This window comes from Pseudoliparis swirei, chromosome 3 (genome assembly GCF_029220125.1).
Source record: "Pseudoliparis swirei isolate HS2019 ecotype Mariana Trench chromosome 3, NWPU_hadal_v1, whole genome shotgun sequence".
Classification (NCBI taxonomy): Eukaryota; Metazoa; Chordata; class Actinopteri; order Perciformes; family Liparidae; genus Pseudoliparis; species Pseudoliparis swirei.
Window position 1 is genome coordinate 9,807,379 of NC_079390.1, and position 16,151 is coordinate 9,823,529.

Genomic DNA, 16,151 nt, shown 5'->3' on the forward strand with positions numbered 1-16,151 from the left:
GAAATGTCCTCTGAATGCAGGTTACATTGCAACTGGTTCACACAATCATGCAGCTGAGATGAGGTGAAGGTTTAATATTTGTTCTTTTTGATCCAAGGGTAATTTGAGAAATCCAAGAAACAAACTTTCTGGCAAGCTTAAAGCGGCAACTATCGATATTGTTTATACATTAAAAATGGATTCCATGACTACTGCTATGTAAGAGGGATTGCTCGTAGTGACGAAGACACAGATAATTATCACCTGACTCACACGTTCACATCAGCGATACAGTTTTTTGCATTTCTTTCTTCATATTTTCCACTGCATCTGTTTTTTAAAAACCCACCGAACACGACCTGCTCGGCACCAAAAGTCAGACGAAGTTAGCGACTGATGGGTGAACACAGTGGAGCACTCGGCCGCTACAGAACCACGAATGTCCCTCAGGTGTTGGTGGAGAACACAGTTAGACTCGTCAGTTGGCCGGCGGTTCTGTCTGCTGCACTTTGCAGGTGATTCATGTTAAATGTGTTCAAAGCGCTCGGAGTTTGAGCTCCTTCGCGTATTCTGTTGCTCATAATGAGGAGTCTGTGGTGAGGGTTGGAATTATTTATGAGGCAGACACAAACAGAGAGTATAATTAATATTGTGCTCACAGCTGGCTTCAACCGGCAGAATTTTAAATATGAGAGCAAAAATAAACTTGTCTGCTTTGTAAAGTAAAATGATATTTTCTGTTTGGTGCCATACATCAGTTGGAGTTTCTTTTGCTTGTTAAGATGTGCTTCACTTTGTAATCACGAATCAAGAGGAAGTCGATGTTTGAACCTCACCAAATACAATGAGCAGAGGACCATGTACTCATTGTTTTGCTTATTTTGAAACTTATACGGTGTTGCCTCCGAAAAAGCTTTTGCTAATACTTCAATGTAGCGAGCGCAAAACCTTTTATGTTAATTAGTAGTAGGCGGTGTTCATGACGGTTATTCTCACCAGCTAACGATGTATGATGCTACATAATAAGAGCGACAATAATGTTTACTGCTTCTTTATGAATAATTCTGCAGCTTAACGGGAACATGGCGCCCGCTGTTATGTAAAAATAGACCTGCTTAAAAAAACACTGCTTCTGTCCCTGCTTGGAGGAGATGACTGTGTGAACTAGTTTTATTAAACGCATTCCCACAGAAAGCATCTCGGTTCCTAAAAAGAAAAGTCTCCTCGTACATTTCCACTCCTCCTCCGTGGGGGGATGGCAGCTTTGTTTCGGCTGTCCGGATCAATTAAGTCTTGCTCCCATAAACAAACATCATGGTGGAGAAATGGAAATGAGCTGCCCCTCGAAGCGGCCCAACACAGGAGGTACAATTCCAACATATTCCAAATCCCGGGTGCTTTCAACAAGCTACCAACAAATTACTTTGACTTGGCTTTCTGTTTCAAGGCAGTTGCGGACGCAAGTGTCGGTGCAGCTGCGGGAGAAGGCCTCACTGACGCGTACAGACCGAGGCACCTGCAACGACACAGCGGTATCGCAACAAAAGAGGTTCATATTGTGTTTGCATGAGCACATCAGAGGACAGGACTCGCAGAGCAGGTCACTTACAGGTCTGTGATCCTCTTCACCAAAGCTTTGACGGCTCTAACCATCCTCCGTATCCGCATCTGTTTCCAAAATGACAGACAGGTCGGTGCATTCAAAGCATTTCTGTGTCCAACTTCTATTCAGCAAGTCATTTTCACAGTCATTATTATAATATTATGTTAATAGTTTATTATTATTTTCTGCTGGAGTAGATGTTGCAGTTCAATGAAGGAATCTGAGTGTAAGAAGAAGAAGAAACGCTCACCTGCTGCTTCTTGTACAACAGAGGAAGAGAGAAAGCGACGATCACGGCTGTTAAACAAAGACAAAGGAATTAATTCAGTTCTACGATGCAGGTTCATATACATTCATGAAGTATGTTTATTTTCCATTGAAATGTTTGGTGTACAACATGTCTGGATGGCTCTTTAGGGATGAGGTCAGGGCGAGTGATTGGACACTTTTTCTTTTTTTTTACTGTGAAACAGGAGACTTGTTCTCTCTGGTCAAAGACTCTTTAAACCGGTCCGTGATCTTTCCCACAGTCGTTTTTGTGTATCTCTAGACTTTAATCATAGAGCTGGCAGATTAGAAAACACTCATGAGCTATTTTTGAAGGAAGAACTCACCAGTTATCACCAGAGTCAGTCCGCTGGTTACGACGCCGACATAGGACAGCAGATACAGGAGCCCCACAAACTGGGAGGGCAAAAAAATAATAGCATAATAATACTGTCAACAAATGTGTCTCTTGTACCATCGATCCCACAGTCAACAACCTCGCTGTGGAGCTGCAAACACGTCACACTCTGACCTTAATTGAGTCGATCATGCTTTCGATGAAAAGCAGCCGTTTGATCTCTGTGACGGCAAATGCGATGAGCAGCACCACCTCCTCCACCAGCATCACCGTGTCCTTATCTGTCAGAGAGCTGTCGTGATCCAGATACGACCTGGAGAAAGAGACGCGAACGCACATTCTGAGGTGATGCATGTATCCACAGGTGCAACATGATGGCGTATCAACTCCTGAAGAGCAGCACGAGGGCTTGGAGGTGGAAAAAGTAGATCAACACTGACGGACTCACTGGAATGGATGGACCCCGGGGTTCCAGCGCAGCAGCTCCAGGAGTTTATAGTAAAGCCGGAGGGTGAAGGTGACGCACATGACACCCAGACAGAGGTGGGAGAGCACGGTGATGGTGCTGAGCTGGAACAGACTGGCCAGACTGACCACCAGCCCCGTGAACACCACACCGGTCTTTGTCGTTTTACGCCAGTACACCAGATCCACAACTACTCAAGGAGACACACACACACACACACACACGTTAAAAACAGAAGAGATGAATTATAATGAATGCATGATTAGTTGACCCGTCTCCTCCGTACTCACGAAGGCCTTGATCGGTTAGATACGGTACTTTCTATTTATTTTTTTATAAATATAGAAATCGATCAGATGCTTTTGTTTTTATTTTGGTGACAACTATTATGACAGTGTTTTCTTTCCTGTTTTGTTTCTTCTTTTCTTTTTTCCATCTAGTCATAATCACTATAGCCAGTTGATAACTCATCATTGTGGTATCATTAGGATAGATGAAAGAAGGGTGGAGAGAAATTAAATTGCAGTTCCTATAAGGATGCCTGATGGTAAGGAAGATTCATATCAGTTTTCCAAAATTCTGTCAAAAGTGACGCCCATTAAAAGAGCAGAGTGTGTTTGATTCTAACAACTGATCCAAATGACCCAGATCCTCTCCTGTCTTCTTCTGTTTATTACAAAAACAATCTGCCGGTGTTGACAGAAACATGACACACATCTCTTAGCATATTTGTGTTCTTTTCTTTTAAAATTTCAGGAGAAAAATATGCATTTGCATGATAGTGTGATAACGCATATAAATAATACTATGCACAGTCTGACATTAGATCTTCAAAACATTAATTTAGCCTCCTAAGGTAATTTTCTAAATAAATAAAACTGTTAGCAATCTGACACATAAACATGGCCACACACACTAACAAGAACAATTTGTATCTCAAAAGACAATTTACAAGCAACTGATTCATGCACACACACAAAACCAGCAATCCAGGTTTCTAACGAAAGGTATCGGTGAACTTTTTTCAGGTTTTCTTATTAATAAATTTGGACAGGAGGCAGAAACAGAAACACTTATGCCGGCATATTCCAAGCATGGCATAACCTCACTCTGATTCTAATCCTGTTAACTAAAGTAACATCTAACCTAAAAAATAGACTTAGAAGAAAAAAAGATGTTAAATAACTTGTCAATCTTCTATTGGTCTGGGGAAATGTGGACCTTAAAGAATGAAATAAACAAACAACATTCACTCAGCAATAGGGTCTCATTTAGTTGAGTCCCATCTGTCCTCAAAATGAAAGACGTGCAGGACTCAGTATTTGACTCGTCATTCTCTCTGAATGAACACCTGCCATGCAGAGGGGAACAAAATAAATGATAAGTTCCTCCTACGTCTGACAGCTGGACTCTGACCGCCTGCCTGTCTGCTCTTCTTCACTTTACTGGAAGCTGTCACCGTTTATTTTCTTACGTTTGGTGGCCATTTCAGCGACGATCCTGCTTGCTTTCCTCCCTTCCTTGTGCTTCCACTGCTGGCTCGCACGCCAGGCTTTTTTTGGCCACCCCAGCTCTGTCAGCAATACATGTCCTGGCTGGCCTAATTTTATCCTGTATTGGATACCCCCGTTTGGATTCTCTCTACCTCTCTCTCTCCACACACACACACACACACACACACACACACACATACGCACTCAAATTGGGAACCTGAGACATCAGCATGCAAGTCCCTTAGCTGGGGTGGAATTTTGATTTCAAAAGAGTGTGTGTATGGTGGGGCTAGAAATATATTCAAAATATAATAAATATAAATAACGTTTTGTCATGTCTGCTTAATATATATAAATATATTAATATTAATTAATGTATACATAAATAATATATTAATTTATATATATTTATATATGTATTTATATATATTTATTTATTTATCTTTATATATTTATGTGTATATATATATATATATTTACATACAGTACATATTTATTGATATATATATATATTAAGCAGATATGACAAAAACTTTTAAAAATTCAAATGTAAAAAAAGAGGCTTTAAGTCATATCATGAATCCATCTGTTACTTCATTCATTTAGCAATAACAAAGTTTACAAATAATAAAAGAAAATAGAAATAAGAAATTAATAAAACATGAGGACGATCAGAGGCAATGATATTCTCTGAAGGTGTAAATTCCTCTGAATGGTGTCTGAGCGTTCATGTCTATTACAAACCATATCCTATAATTTAATGAATTTTCATGATAAAAATAAAGAGGACATTGAATTAAAAATCTGTTGCACGCTTTGAACAATAAATAACCTTAAATACAATGCAACTGGTCTGTATAGCGTTCCTATTTTTCCCAGATGTCATTGATTGAGGCTGCATATGTAAAAGTGTGAGACAAATTAAAGCTCTTTTAACATGCAACCCAACTGACAGTTTAAGTAAAAAGTATAAAACAATAAAACACTTGTATAGAATGTATAACATTGACACTGAAAACTGTATGACTAATGTACACTAGACTAGACCCTCTTCTACATAGTACACATCTCATTTAAACACATGTTAGCAACTACTTTGTTTAAGATTATTAAAAATTCCCAAGAGAATTATACACTATAGATATATTTGATATCGAAGGGCAAAATGTTATAATGTCTAAAGCTTATGTTAATGGTTATTATTATTATTCGAGGCCAAAAAAAATCTGTCATAACCTTATTAAAGTGAGAATATAACTAATTATAATGATACTAATTAATCATAATACAAGTCAAATCTGACATTTAATTAAATAATCAATGCAGTTCTGATTTCTGTTTTAATTGACGATCTGTAATTGATCTCTGCAGAGGTGCAATACGTGCACTGTCACCATGTTTCATGTATATAAGGGAAATCTCTGTTTAAAGGGATCAACTGTGTGCATAAACCTCTGACAATAAACCTTCTGTCCCCTGTGTCTATTCTTTCCACCATCAGTAACGCACGGGGTGCTAAAGGGCTGACAGTCCTGTAATCCACTGCGGTTGCATCCCATAATCCCAACCGATCACACGTTCAGATTACCGAACATGTGGGAGGGGCAGAGCTTTAGAGAGGAGGACGATGAGAGAGGGTGAGCTCTAACGTGACAGTCCCAGCAAGCGATCAGGGATTGGTGCGCATAAATAGCCAGCCAATCACAGAGGAGGCAGGGAAAATAACAAGGGGAGAGCTGGTAAAAGAAGGAAGAGCGATGAACAAGTGAGGAAGAGGGTGAAATCACAGCAGCACAGAGGAGAGAGCAAGAAGGAGAGGAAGGATGAGTGGATGAGAGAGCACTGATCACTGAGGTCTCCAGAGAGGAGAGAGGAGAGGCGGGAGATGAGCAGAGAGAGGGGGCTGAGCCGTCAGCACTGAGAGCATCTCTCAGCTCAGGCGGCCATGCTCTAAGCCCTGGAGCAGACACTGCACAGGCATCAGGCCCGCCTCAGCCATTCGTCCCCGGCCACAAACGCCGAGGAGGGGATAACAGAAGATTCCACTCACATCAGCTGGGAGTAAAAGCCATGAGGACATCCAGGAAGGGCAGCGTGGAGATGCCTGGGTTTATGCGGCAGCTGGTGAAAGAGACAGAGAAGAGGGTCAGCTCTTTCTTCAAAGGGGGCCGCGGAGGAGCAGCCGAGGGAGAGCAGCCAGCGGACGGCGAGGGGGAGGAGGTCATTCCGAGCCCCTACCTGGACCGGCCAGTCCTGGACAAGCTCACCGAGGAGGGCTGCGCCCGCTGGGGCCTGACCTATGCCCTGGGGAGCATGCAGGGCTGGAGGGCCCACATGGAGGACTTCCACAACTGCGTGCCGCAGCTGGGCGGAGAGCTGGCCGACTGGAGCTTCTTCGCTGTGTTCGATGGTCATGCTGGCAGCACGGTGGCACAGTACTGCTCGCGGCACCTCCTGGGTCGGGTCCTAGCCACAGGTGAACAATTTACAACTGAAAATGCATGAATGAATATAAAAGATGTCATCAGTGGTGTCGAGTGTTGTTCTCTTTTGAGATTGCAAAGATGCTCACCTTTGTTTTTAGTCTGATCCTGAAGAAAAGGCTCATAGTGACAGTGGAAGAGAGATGATGTTCCCTTGTTATCGGTCCTCATCGCATTGTTGTGTCAGCACCGGTTCTTTCCCCTCTGCTCTTCTCCCTCTACACCACCTGCTGCACCTTCAGTCACCAGTCCATCAAGCTCCTGACATTTTCAGATGACACCACCCTCATTGGACTCATCTCTGATGGGGATGAGTTCGGTGCTGTCTGAACACCTGAGAGCTCGATGGTTGTGGAGTTCAGGAAGAGCGCAGCCCCACCCACCCCCATCTTCCTGTGCGACTCCCCCGTCAACGCTGTGGAGTCTTTCCGCTTCCTGGACTCCATGATAACCCTGGACCTCAAACGGGAGCTGAACATCAGCTCCATCACTTAGAAGGCGCAGCAGAGGAGGTTCTTCCTGAGGCAGCTGAAGTCATTCAACCTGCCAAAGATGATGCCGGTGTACTTCTACACCGCCATCATCGAGTCCATCTTCTGCTCCTCCATCAAGAACCCTGAAGCGAGCAAGATTGTGGCCGACCGCTCTCGCCCTGGACACAGACTGTTTGAGTCCCATCCCTCTGGCAGGAGGCTGCGGTCCATCAGGACCAGGACCTCACGCCAGACCAACAGTTTCTTTGCGTCAGCAGTCGGTCTCATGAACAGAGCCCGGGTCCCCCACTGACCCTCATGAACAGAGCCCGGGTCCCCCACTGACCCTCATGAACAGAGCCCGGGTCCCCTACTGGCCCTCGTGAACAGAGCCCGGGTCCCCTACTGGCCCTCATGAACAGAGCCCGGGTCCCCCACTGACCCTCATGAACAGAGCCCAGGTCCCCCACTGACCCTCATGAACAGAGCCCGGGTCCCCCACTGACCCTCATGAACAGAGCCCGGGTCCCCCACTGACCCTCATGAACAGAGCCAGAGCCCGGGTCCCCTACTGGCCCTCATGAACAGAGCCCGGGTCCCCCACTGACCCTCATGAACAGAGCCAGAGCCCGGGTCCCCCACTGACCCTCATGAACAGAGCCCGGGTCCCCCACTGACTGACTAACTGTCATCCCCAAGACCATTTCCTTCCGGTCACTCCGCTGCACATCACTTAATTCTTCACTTTAAATACACTTACTGTTTAAAGTACTGTTACCTGTTAGTCTGTGCACTTAATTTTCTATTTTTATATTGTTCTGTACATTTAATATGTTTCCATTCTTGCACTGTGTTGATTGTTTAACGTTATTGTCCAGTGTTGAAAATATACTTGGCCATAGAAGGTTCTGTCATGGTATGCCGGAAGTATTCCAACATGATATCTGTGTGTGCAAACAGGTGGGATGGGGCCAGAGGATGACCCCGAACGGGTGAAAGGAGCCCTCACCGAGGGCTTCCTGCAGACAGACAAGCACCTGCACTCTGTGGCACGTCGAGAAGGCTGGGAGAGGGGCGGGACCACCGTGGTGGCCGCCCTCATCTCGCCGTATTACATCTACTTCGCCAACTGTGGCGACTCGAGGGCCATGCTGTGCCGCTCTAGCCGGGTGTGCTTCTCCACCGAAGACCACAAGCCCTACTGTCCTCTGGAGAAAGAGCGCATTGAAAGTGCCGGCGGCTCCGTGTCCATCCAGCGGATCAACGGCTCCCTGGCAGTGTCCCGCGGTCTGGGGGATTTCAGCTACAAGGGAGCAGAGAACCGAACGGCCACCCAGCAGATGGTGTCGCCAGAGCCAGAGGTGTGTGTGGTGGAGCGCTCGCCGGCAGATGAGTTCCTGGTGCTCGCCTGTGACGGGGTGTGGGACACCATCAGCAACGAGGACCTGTGCGCCTTCATCCACAACCGGCTGAGTGTCTGCACTGACCTGAGGGATGTCTGCACCCAGGTCATCGACCTCTGCCTCTACAAGGTCGGACCAACAGCCGGTGCATGTTAACTTCACCTTTTCATTGCATTTCTACATGTTAGGTAGTTTAACTGTCAAATAATCTAGGATGTAATAACACAAAAAGAAATACAAGCATAAAACTATGTTATGTAATTTGTTATGGGCAGTGGATGTTATGTAATAACATAATCTGGTAAACTGTGACTGTGTTGAGTCGGTTTGGCTCAATTTGAAAGCTGCCGAGGTCATTCCAGTTTTTTGAGAAAAGATTAAAGCTTGATGGAAGGTAACTAAGCAACAGTTTAGCACACACTCACCAAATAGATCGCGATCAGTCTTCGACATGACTTTCATTCAGGCTTTCAAAAAACTTCAGTCAAACCTTTTTCTTGTGTCTAACTTTCTTATCAAACAGCTTTAAATGTGTAATACGAGTAAATTAAGTGTGGCGGACCACAGGGGAATCTACTCATTCTTCTCATTTGTCTTGTGTGTAAAAATGCTCTGAAGACTTGTTGTCCTGGTATTTTAGTTATATATACTTTATGCAAATGAAGTGTTCATGAAGATAAAAGGGTTAACGTTTACCTGGTGATAATCTCTGTAATATGGTGAGATTTAGGTCTTTTGATTGGTGAAATCTGCCATTTAACACTGAAATAACAGTAGCTTATTTACTCATTCAGCAATGTAGCAACATTTGGATTCATTTGCACTTGGGTTTCTAGCAACCCAAAGAATATCCTACAAAGTCGTTTGGCGCAAGGCAGGGAGCATCTGAAAAATACACAAATATCAGCAATGAGAAAGATTTAAAATAATAAAGTTGCGTGCACAAAACTATTAGCTGAAAGATACTAAAATGCTCTAAAATAAAATTCCCTGTGGGGTTGTCACTCTGAGCGACCACTTTCACAGCCAGTGTGAAAAATATTGATTATAGCCCCTTTAAACATGTCCATGCCCATATGGAAGTGAACCAGATAAAAAAGCAGCTCTGACCTCTGGTTGAGTTTTGGCGCAGACGCATTTAGACCATGGGTGCTGTTCAATGTGTATAATAGGGTGAGATAGCACGTTAAATGGGTGTCAGAGGTGAGATGGGATTATTCTGTGTTCCTATGAAGACTCATTTCAGCCACTCTGACAGGGCAGAAGAGAAGATTGAATGATGTTCAAGAAAATACAATTGCTTGTCATACCGTCATTAAAAATTATGAATAAATTCAGACCAGTGAGGGAGAATAATTATTTGACAACAGCCACTTCCCCTGATATTATAACTGCTTGATTTCAGGGTGTTCAGTGAAGGACATTGTTCACCATACAGTAACTAATCTGTAGAATAAGTGACTTAGCTTTGTCAAGGTCACTTAAGCTTTTCAGTGTTACGTTGTGCTCATGATTTAATTGATACATATCTTCAGTAAGTGAAGCTAATTCCCTCGATAAACCAAATTATTTATTGGAAACCAGGATTCACAAAACCTCTAGGCCCTAGGGGATGAATAAAACAAATTGTGTGAATTGTTTATGTTGTATTTCCTTGTATAAACACATCAGGATAAGCATGGACGACATGTGCACATGCTAACATCCCTGCTGCGCCTCTGTTTGGCCGTCATGTCCATCATGTCACTCTGTTATGTAACAGGGCTTCTTCAGCTGTGGTGTGCTCGATGACCTCAAAATGTCACCGCTTCTTCCACGCTCCGTTTACATTTTACTGCTCCGATGCACCTGTGAGGTGACTTCGAGGTTAAAATGATTTATCTCTCAAACGACAACCCAAGATGCTGTAATGTATCAGATGTTGACATTCGTGAGGTCAGCCATCATTACTCACCTCTGCTGAGATCACTTTGCTCCACAGGGCAGCCTGGACAACATCAGCATCATCCTGCTGTGCTTCCCTGGAGCCCCCCAGATGTCAGCAGAGGCATTACACCAGGAGGCCGAACTGGAGGACCTGCTGGAGTCCAAAGTAGCAGGTGTGTGAGCAATATCGACATACAAGGGACACTGCAGGCGATGCACTGTCATCTGGTACTTACTGTCACGCACGATTTGATGTTGTTTTCAGTTTTCTTGAGATTTCCAGTTCAAGCACTCTTCTGTCGTGGTTCAATTTCGCCTCGAACTAAAGTAATCTCGATGAACAGATTCTGCATTCATTTGCAGATTCTGTAGGCAACGGGTCAGAATGTTGGTGTTGGATACGTTCTAGTCTTGACCAATCACGTTTCAGTAGACTTTGCTTAAATGCATGTAAACAGTCCGCATGGAGAGCAAAAGAGGTGGAACATGATGGCCGAAATGCCGTCTAGGAACCCAGCAGCTATCGCTTTTACAGGTTTAAATGAGCTTGTAAACTGCCTAGTTACAATCTGGTCGTACAACTCCACTCTGGCATCTCAAGTTGCTAATTGTGACTGTCGACATCGAGCAGCGCATGGTAAAGGATGTCTTGGCCTGGATATCCACTGGCAACATCAGAACCTCAGAAATATAATACCTTGACCTCAGAGACTTGTCCTTCATCAGGCCGATAGTTGATTGATACCAACCCTGTCAAAGCCTCTCTTTTACTAATGCTCTTGTGTAACCCTATACAGGAAAGGGATATGATATTCTATGTTTCTTGTTGACAACAAATCCTATACAATGTTAATTCGATCCTACTGTCTACTGACAACAAGCATTGTCTGTGTAGCCAGAAATTATTCCTCTCTGCCATCGTTCTCCACGATTGCGCAAAAACATATAAATTAGCCACACTGGTGACATTCTCTCCTTCATGCCCATGAACATGAGAACTAGTAAGAACCCACGTACAGAATACTGTCAAACGTGGCAAATGCTCACTCCAACACCAAAGCTGTATTAATCGAAAATACCAAGCTTTTTTGGAAGATTTATGAAAATGAAACTATATTTGTGTGTGGTCCATTTTTAAAGAAGTATGTCTACAGCAAGCACCAATAGACTGAGGGCTGAAATTATTGAGACACATTCAAAGGCATTGGTGGTTTTGGACTTTTCTAGTTGATTTGTTTGACTGTTGAAAACACAGAAAAACTGCAAGGCGTATTATTTAAGACTGTAGGACTATTTAAAAACTTTAAATAGTTTCCAGGAACTTCCCAGTATGCTTACATGTTTTTCTTTCTATATCTTTGTTTTAATATCTGACAGAGATTTATGATGAACTTTCCATCCGAGAGGAGGAACCTGACCTGCTGTCTGTCCTCACAGTCCTCGCATCCACCGACATCCCTGGATTGCCACCAGGTGGAGGCATACAGAGCAAGTAAGAGAGACAACACGTGTGTGTGTGTGTGTGTGCGTGTGTGTGTGTGCGTGCGTGTGTTCCCTGTATTGTGAAGTTACACCAAGTTACTTGTGTGTTGCAGAAGGAACTGCATTATTTCAGCTTACTATCAACAAAGAGAGACCCACAAGCCCACACTACCAAATGTGAGTAAAACTACAAGCTGTCCCATTCCAACCATTAGAAGGTAAATAACATGTTATTTCCTTCAACATGGAGAGTATATTCACCATTATTTTCTCCATTTCCAGGGCCTGGGAGGCTCTTGAGAAGCTGGGCTGGTCTCCAAAGATCCATGAAGGACTGTAATTAATATCATTATTAAAACTGTTTTCTTCATGTGTGCACTTTGACAAAAAGGGAGATGTTGAACAGACCACAGGGGTGTTTGTTTACATCATACTAGCAAACAACATCTTGTCGTAACAAGTACAATGCAAAATAGATCTAATAAAGCCTGATACATTTTATATTTGTACAAGGACATTTTGTAAAACTTACTCAGAGACACAATCCAGCAACAACCCTCTGCCTCATATTCAGTTAACAGAAATACAGATGATAATTTCAAATGACTGTAAAACTGAATAACAACCCGCTGTGAAATAGTACATTGTCTTTGGATGAAATAATAAATGAGAAAGTGTATGTAGAGTTGTATTTTAAAGAGGAAAGGAATAATGGGTTAGTGCTAGCCAAAAGCTAACGTACTGCTTAGAAATCTCCATTTGCTTCAACAGGGAGCGCTAACAGGGAGCGCTAACAGGGAGCGCTAACAGGGAGCGCTAACAGGGAGCGCTAACACGGAGCGCTAACACAGAGTGCTAACAGCACTAGCGCTGGGCAGCTGATGTACAAATTTAGCAATGGCAAAAAGTGACAGGCAAATAAACACGAATAATATGTTTCATTCTGCTATTTGAATTGTAAGTAGACACACTTAGTCAAGAAAAAATAAACTTCACACAATATCTAAACCTTCTTTGAAAAGAGAATTTGTAGAATTAGATCCACTTTGCTCGAGTGACGTTACGTGATATGTTATGAGGTATTTGTTCAAATGATTTGATAGATTATTATGAAAAACATATATACAGCATGTCAAAGTTGGATTGTGAACTTATTTTGAAACTAAAAGTGTCAAAAACTGTCCAAATACCCTTAAATCTTTATTTTCTGACTGATCGAAATCTATTTTACGTGAATAAGTTATATGCCTATAGTTTTTGGAATACTTTCTAGATTCATATTACCATTCCATTCAATAAAGTGTATGTAAAATGTGTTTTTCCCGTAAGTCTGATGCTATGTTCTGTGCTGCCTTATTCATCTTTTATATAGTAAAGATAAAACAAACAGCATCAAAACGGGTCAGTTTCAGGGTGGGTCGTTATGTTATATAGATTATATAAAAGATTGTTTTATCATTTCAGTGAGTATTTTTCTGTGTATAGACATAACCTATTAAGAGTTTTGAACCTAAATAAAGAATATTTAATTGACTTCTTGCTGTATTCTTTACCCACAATAACTCCCTAAATAACAACTTCTCTCGTTGCCAAATGAACAATTAAGACAATTCATCAAGCGTGACCACGAGAGGAAGATGGAAGATTTTGTCGCTGAGGAGGAAGCTTTTCTCCCCACAATCATCATCCCACGCACTGTTGAACAAATGCAAATGATACAGAATCACACAAAAATTATTAAAATGTAGTTGTGTTTGCATAGTAAAGGATCTCCTCCAGCTAGCAGAGGAGAGTCTGAATCTTGCTCTCTGCTCTCGTGATCCTGCGACTAGAAGCACTTTTGACTTAAGGACGTCCTCTACGGGCCTCGTTTGATTAGATGTGCTCTCTTGAAAACACTGGATCTCAGCGCTATTTCATGATTACTAGGAATTTCAATGACACGCATTGATGAAACAAAATGGGTGACTTTAATCAACAAATCAAAGTGTCTCTTTTTCAGTGTTTGTAAGCTGCTGCAATGCGTTTGACAATCTCTGTTTCAATACAAATCACATTTAAAATGTTTCATGCAGTATACGCAGCTAGTTATCTAAGAGGAGACTGAAGATATTGTGTTTGCGTCTGTATGTTCTCTAATAGTGACTACCACCTCACATACAACCACATTTATGAGGAGCTCAGAGGACATGTGCGGCACTCTTAAATCAGCAGTCCCCTCTAAGAGGTCCTTTACGGCTTCTTCCATCTGATTGCTTTTGAATGAGCCAATCACTTCAGGACATCAGACCCCTCCTCACAGTGATGTTAAAGTCTTTCGATTGTATTCAGTCTTTGTCCTCTCTCTTTCTCGTTTCTCGATACGGAAGAAAATGTAATGAACTATTGGATGTCCAGAAGCCTCGCTGGAAGTCTGCTACTATCTGCATCGACTTCCATTGAAATTGCTCAAGTTGCAAATTGGAGGGTAAATATTCTGTTCACAGAATTTGGTTTTGTCACACTGAGGATAAATTATTAGCTTTCTCTTAATCAATCGACCAGGAAAAAGGTTTGATGTGGGCTCCATTATAGAGAGCCCTGAGCAGCGTACACAAGAACAACATCTCATGTGTGCTACCTATCCACACTGGTTTCCTGTAGGCGATTATTCATAATGGCCAAGGCCCCCACACCCCCAGAGAATCCATTCTGATGTCTGTAGCTTTGCCGCGGACCCTGATGAGCTGTTTCGCTCAACTGCTTCTGGAGCAGTGCCAGAGACACCTTGTTGGACATCGTGAACTCATTGACCGAGATCATCTCTCCTGATAGACGGCGGCCTGCAAAGACCCCGTCAGCGACTGCACCTGCATCCGTCTCACTGTCACACACCGTCTCCACTGAGCCGTCCGCGTAGCAGGGTCTTCCTGCGGGACAGCGGGATGAGATGGGCTGCACGGTGTTGCGTTTGAAGCGTTTTTGTCTGAGGTGAGCAAGTGGATGTGCGGTTGTTGTTTTTTTTCTTGAGACAGGGGCAGCAGAACCACCGGCACCCGGGTCGAGAGCAGGAGCAGGACGGATAACGCCCCGAGCACACCAGTTTACCCACAATCCAGGTCAGAGTTTGCTTGATGATAATAGAAATGACATTGAAGAGTGAATAGATACAACACACCCCCATTAAGATGAAAATGCAGTTCCCAAGTCGGTAGGCCTCCTGAGACTCATACTGCTGTCTCTGACTGCTCACCAGGTCCCCGAAGCCGATGGTGCTGAAGGCCACAAAACAGAAGTAGAGGGAGTCCACGTAGCTCCAGTTCTCCATGGGGCTGTACAGGGTGGAGGCGCTGCATGCAATCACCACCGAGGCCACACACAGGATCAGCATGACATAATAGACGGATGGCTTCCAGTCTTCCAGGCTGTCCTCCTCGCCGGAGGACTCTTCCCTGCTCGACACCACCCCGACTCCAGCACACCGGAGCCGACGCTCGTGACACCAGCGCATGATGTAAGCTAACATTGTGATGATCCTCTCCAGGAAGAGGTTAAAGAAGAGAATGGTGGCAGCACAGCCCATGAGACCATAGAAGATTAAGAATATCTTTCCAGCTATGGTCGCCGGTGTGGTCATGCCAAAGCCTAGAGAAGACAAACAAAATAAAAAGTGAAAAGGTCAAGGTCAAGGGTGACAAACAGTACAAGTTGGTACCTCGTACGAATTATTTAAGAACTTTTGCGTCGGCATCTTAGAAAACAAAAGCTTCAAGGATTACCAATCGTGGAGACCACTGTGCCCACGAAGTAGAAAGCTCCCGCAAAGTCCCAGCGGGGCCTCAGCGCGTCCACTCGGATCCCAGCTCCGTTCGCCTCCTCGTACTGCCGCAGCAGCGTGTGCAAGGCCCCCAGGTTGACCCTGTATCTCTGGGTAAAGTTGTCCAGCTGCTGTTTCCAGAGGCGGCGGGCACGCAGCTCAAAGGGGTGCTCCAGGGCTGAGAAGATGGCCGCTCCACACAACAAGTAGAGCAGGATGAGTCCAGCCAGCAGGCAGAAACGGGCATTGTCTTCATTCATGGGCGCCCTGGGGCAGCAGCAGCCCCCCGCAGCCCTCCTCTGGGCCATGAGCAGCAGCACAGACACACTGTGACAACATGCACCACCTCCGCCGGTGCTGCCAGGTCACACACTCGCAGTGTGTGTGACGCGCATCACCCGCCACACAGCAGACATGCGCTG

The 16,151-nt window shown here is 44.0% G+C and overlaps 3 protein-coding genes across 4 annotated transcripts; 1 reads left to right on the plus strand and 2 right to left on the minus strand.

The window, feature by feature from the left end:
• Positions 1–1,131: 1,131 nt before the first annotated feature.
• rtn2b (reticulon 2b) lies at positions 1,132–4,312 on the minus strand. Its single transcript, XM_056411436.1, has 7 exons — positions 4,148–4,312; positions 2,656–2,863; positions 2,382–2,520; positions 2,197–2,266; positions 1,833–1,879; positions 1,589–1,647; positions 1,132–1,495 (listed from the first exon to the last, which is right to left on the minus strand). The coding sequence occupies exons 1-7, from the start codon at positions 4,158–4,160 to the stop codon at positions 1,399–1,401; spliced, it is 633 nt and encodes a 210-aa protein (XP_056267411.1). The 5' UTR covers positions 4,161–4,312; the 3' UTR covers positions 1,132–1,398.
• A 1,637-nt stretch (positions 4,313–5,949) lies between these two features.
• On the plus strand, positions 5,950–13,466 carry ppm1nb (protein phosphatase, Mg2+/Mn2+ dependent, 1Nb (putative)). Its single transcript, XM_056444634.1, has 6 exons — positions 5,950–6,642; positions 8,083–8,654; positions 10,507–10,624; positions 11,829–11,943; positions 12,047–12,110; positions 12,216–13,466. Exons 1-6 carry the CDS (start codon positions 6,237–6,239, stop codon positions 12,231–12,233), a joined length of 1,293 nt encoding a protein of 430 aa, XP_056300609.1. The 5' UTR covers positions 5,950–6,236; the 3' UTR covers positions 12,234–13,466.
• A 1,083-nt stretch (positions 13,467–14,549) lies between these two features.
• Positions 14,550–15,989, minus strand: kcnk12l (potassium channel, subfamily K, member 12 like). Of its 2 annotated transcripts, none has more exons than XM_056444649.1 (3): positions 15,692–15,989; positions 14,997–15,557; positions 14,550–14,911 (listed from the first exon to the last, which is right to left on the minus strand). In XM_056444649.1, exons 1-3 carry the CDS (start codon positions 15,987–15,989, stop codon positions 14,550–14,552), a joined length of 1,221 nt encoding a protein of 406 aa, XP_056300624.1. The 2 variants fall into 2 exon arrangements, with proteins under 2 accessions (XP_056300624.1, XP_056300618.1); XM_056444643.1 differs by having other exon boundaries at positions 14,550–14,898; positions 14,969–15,557.
• Positions 15,990–16,151: the final 162 nt, after the last annotated feature.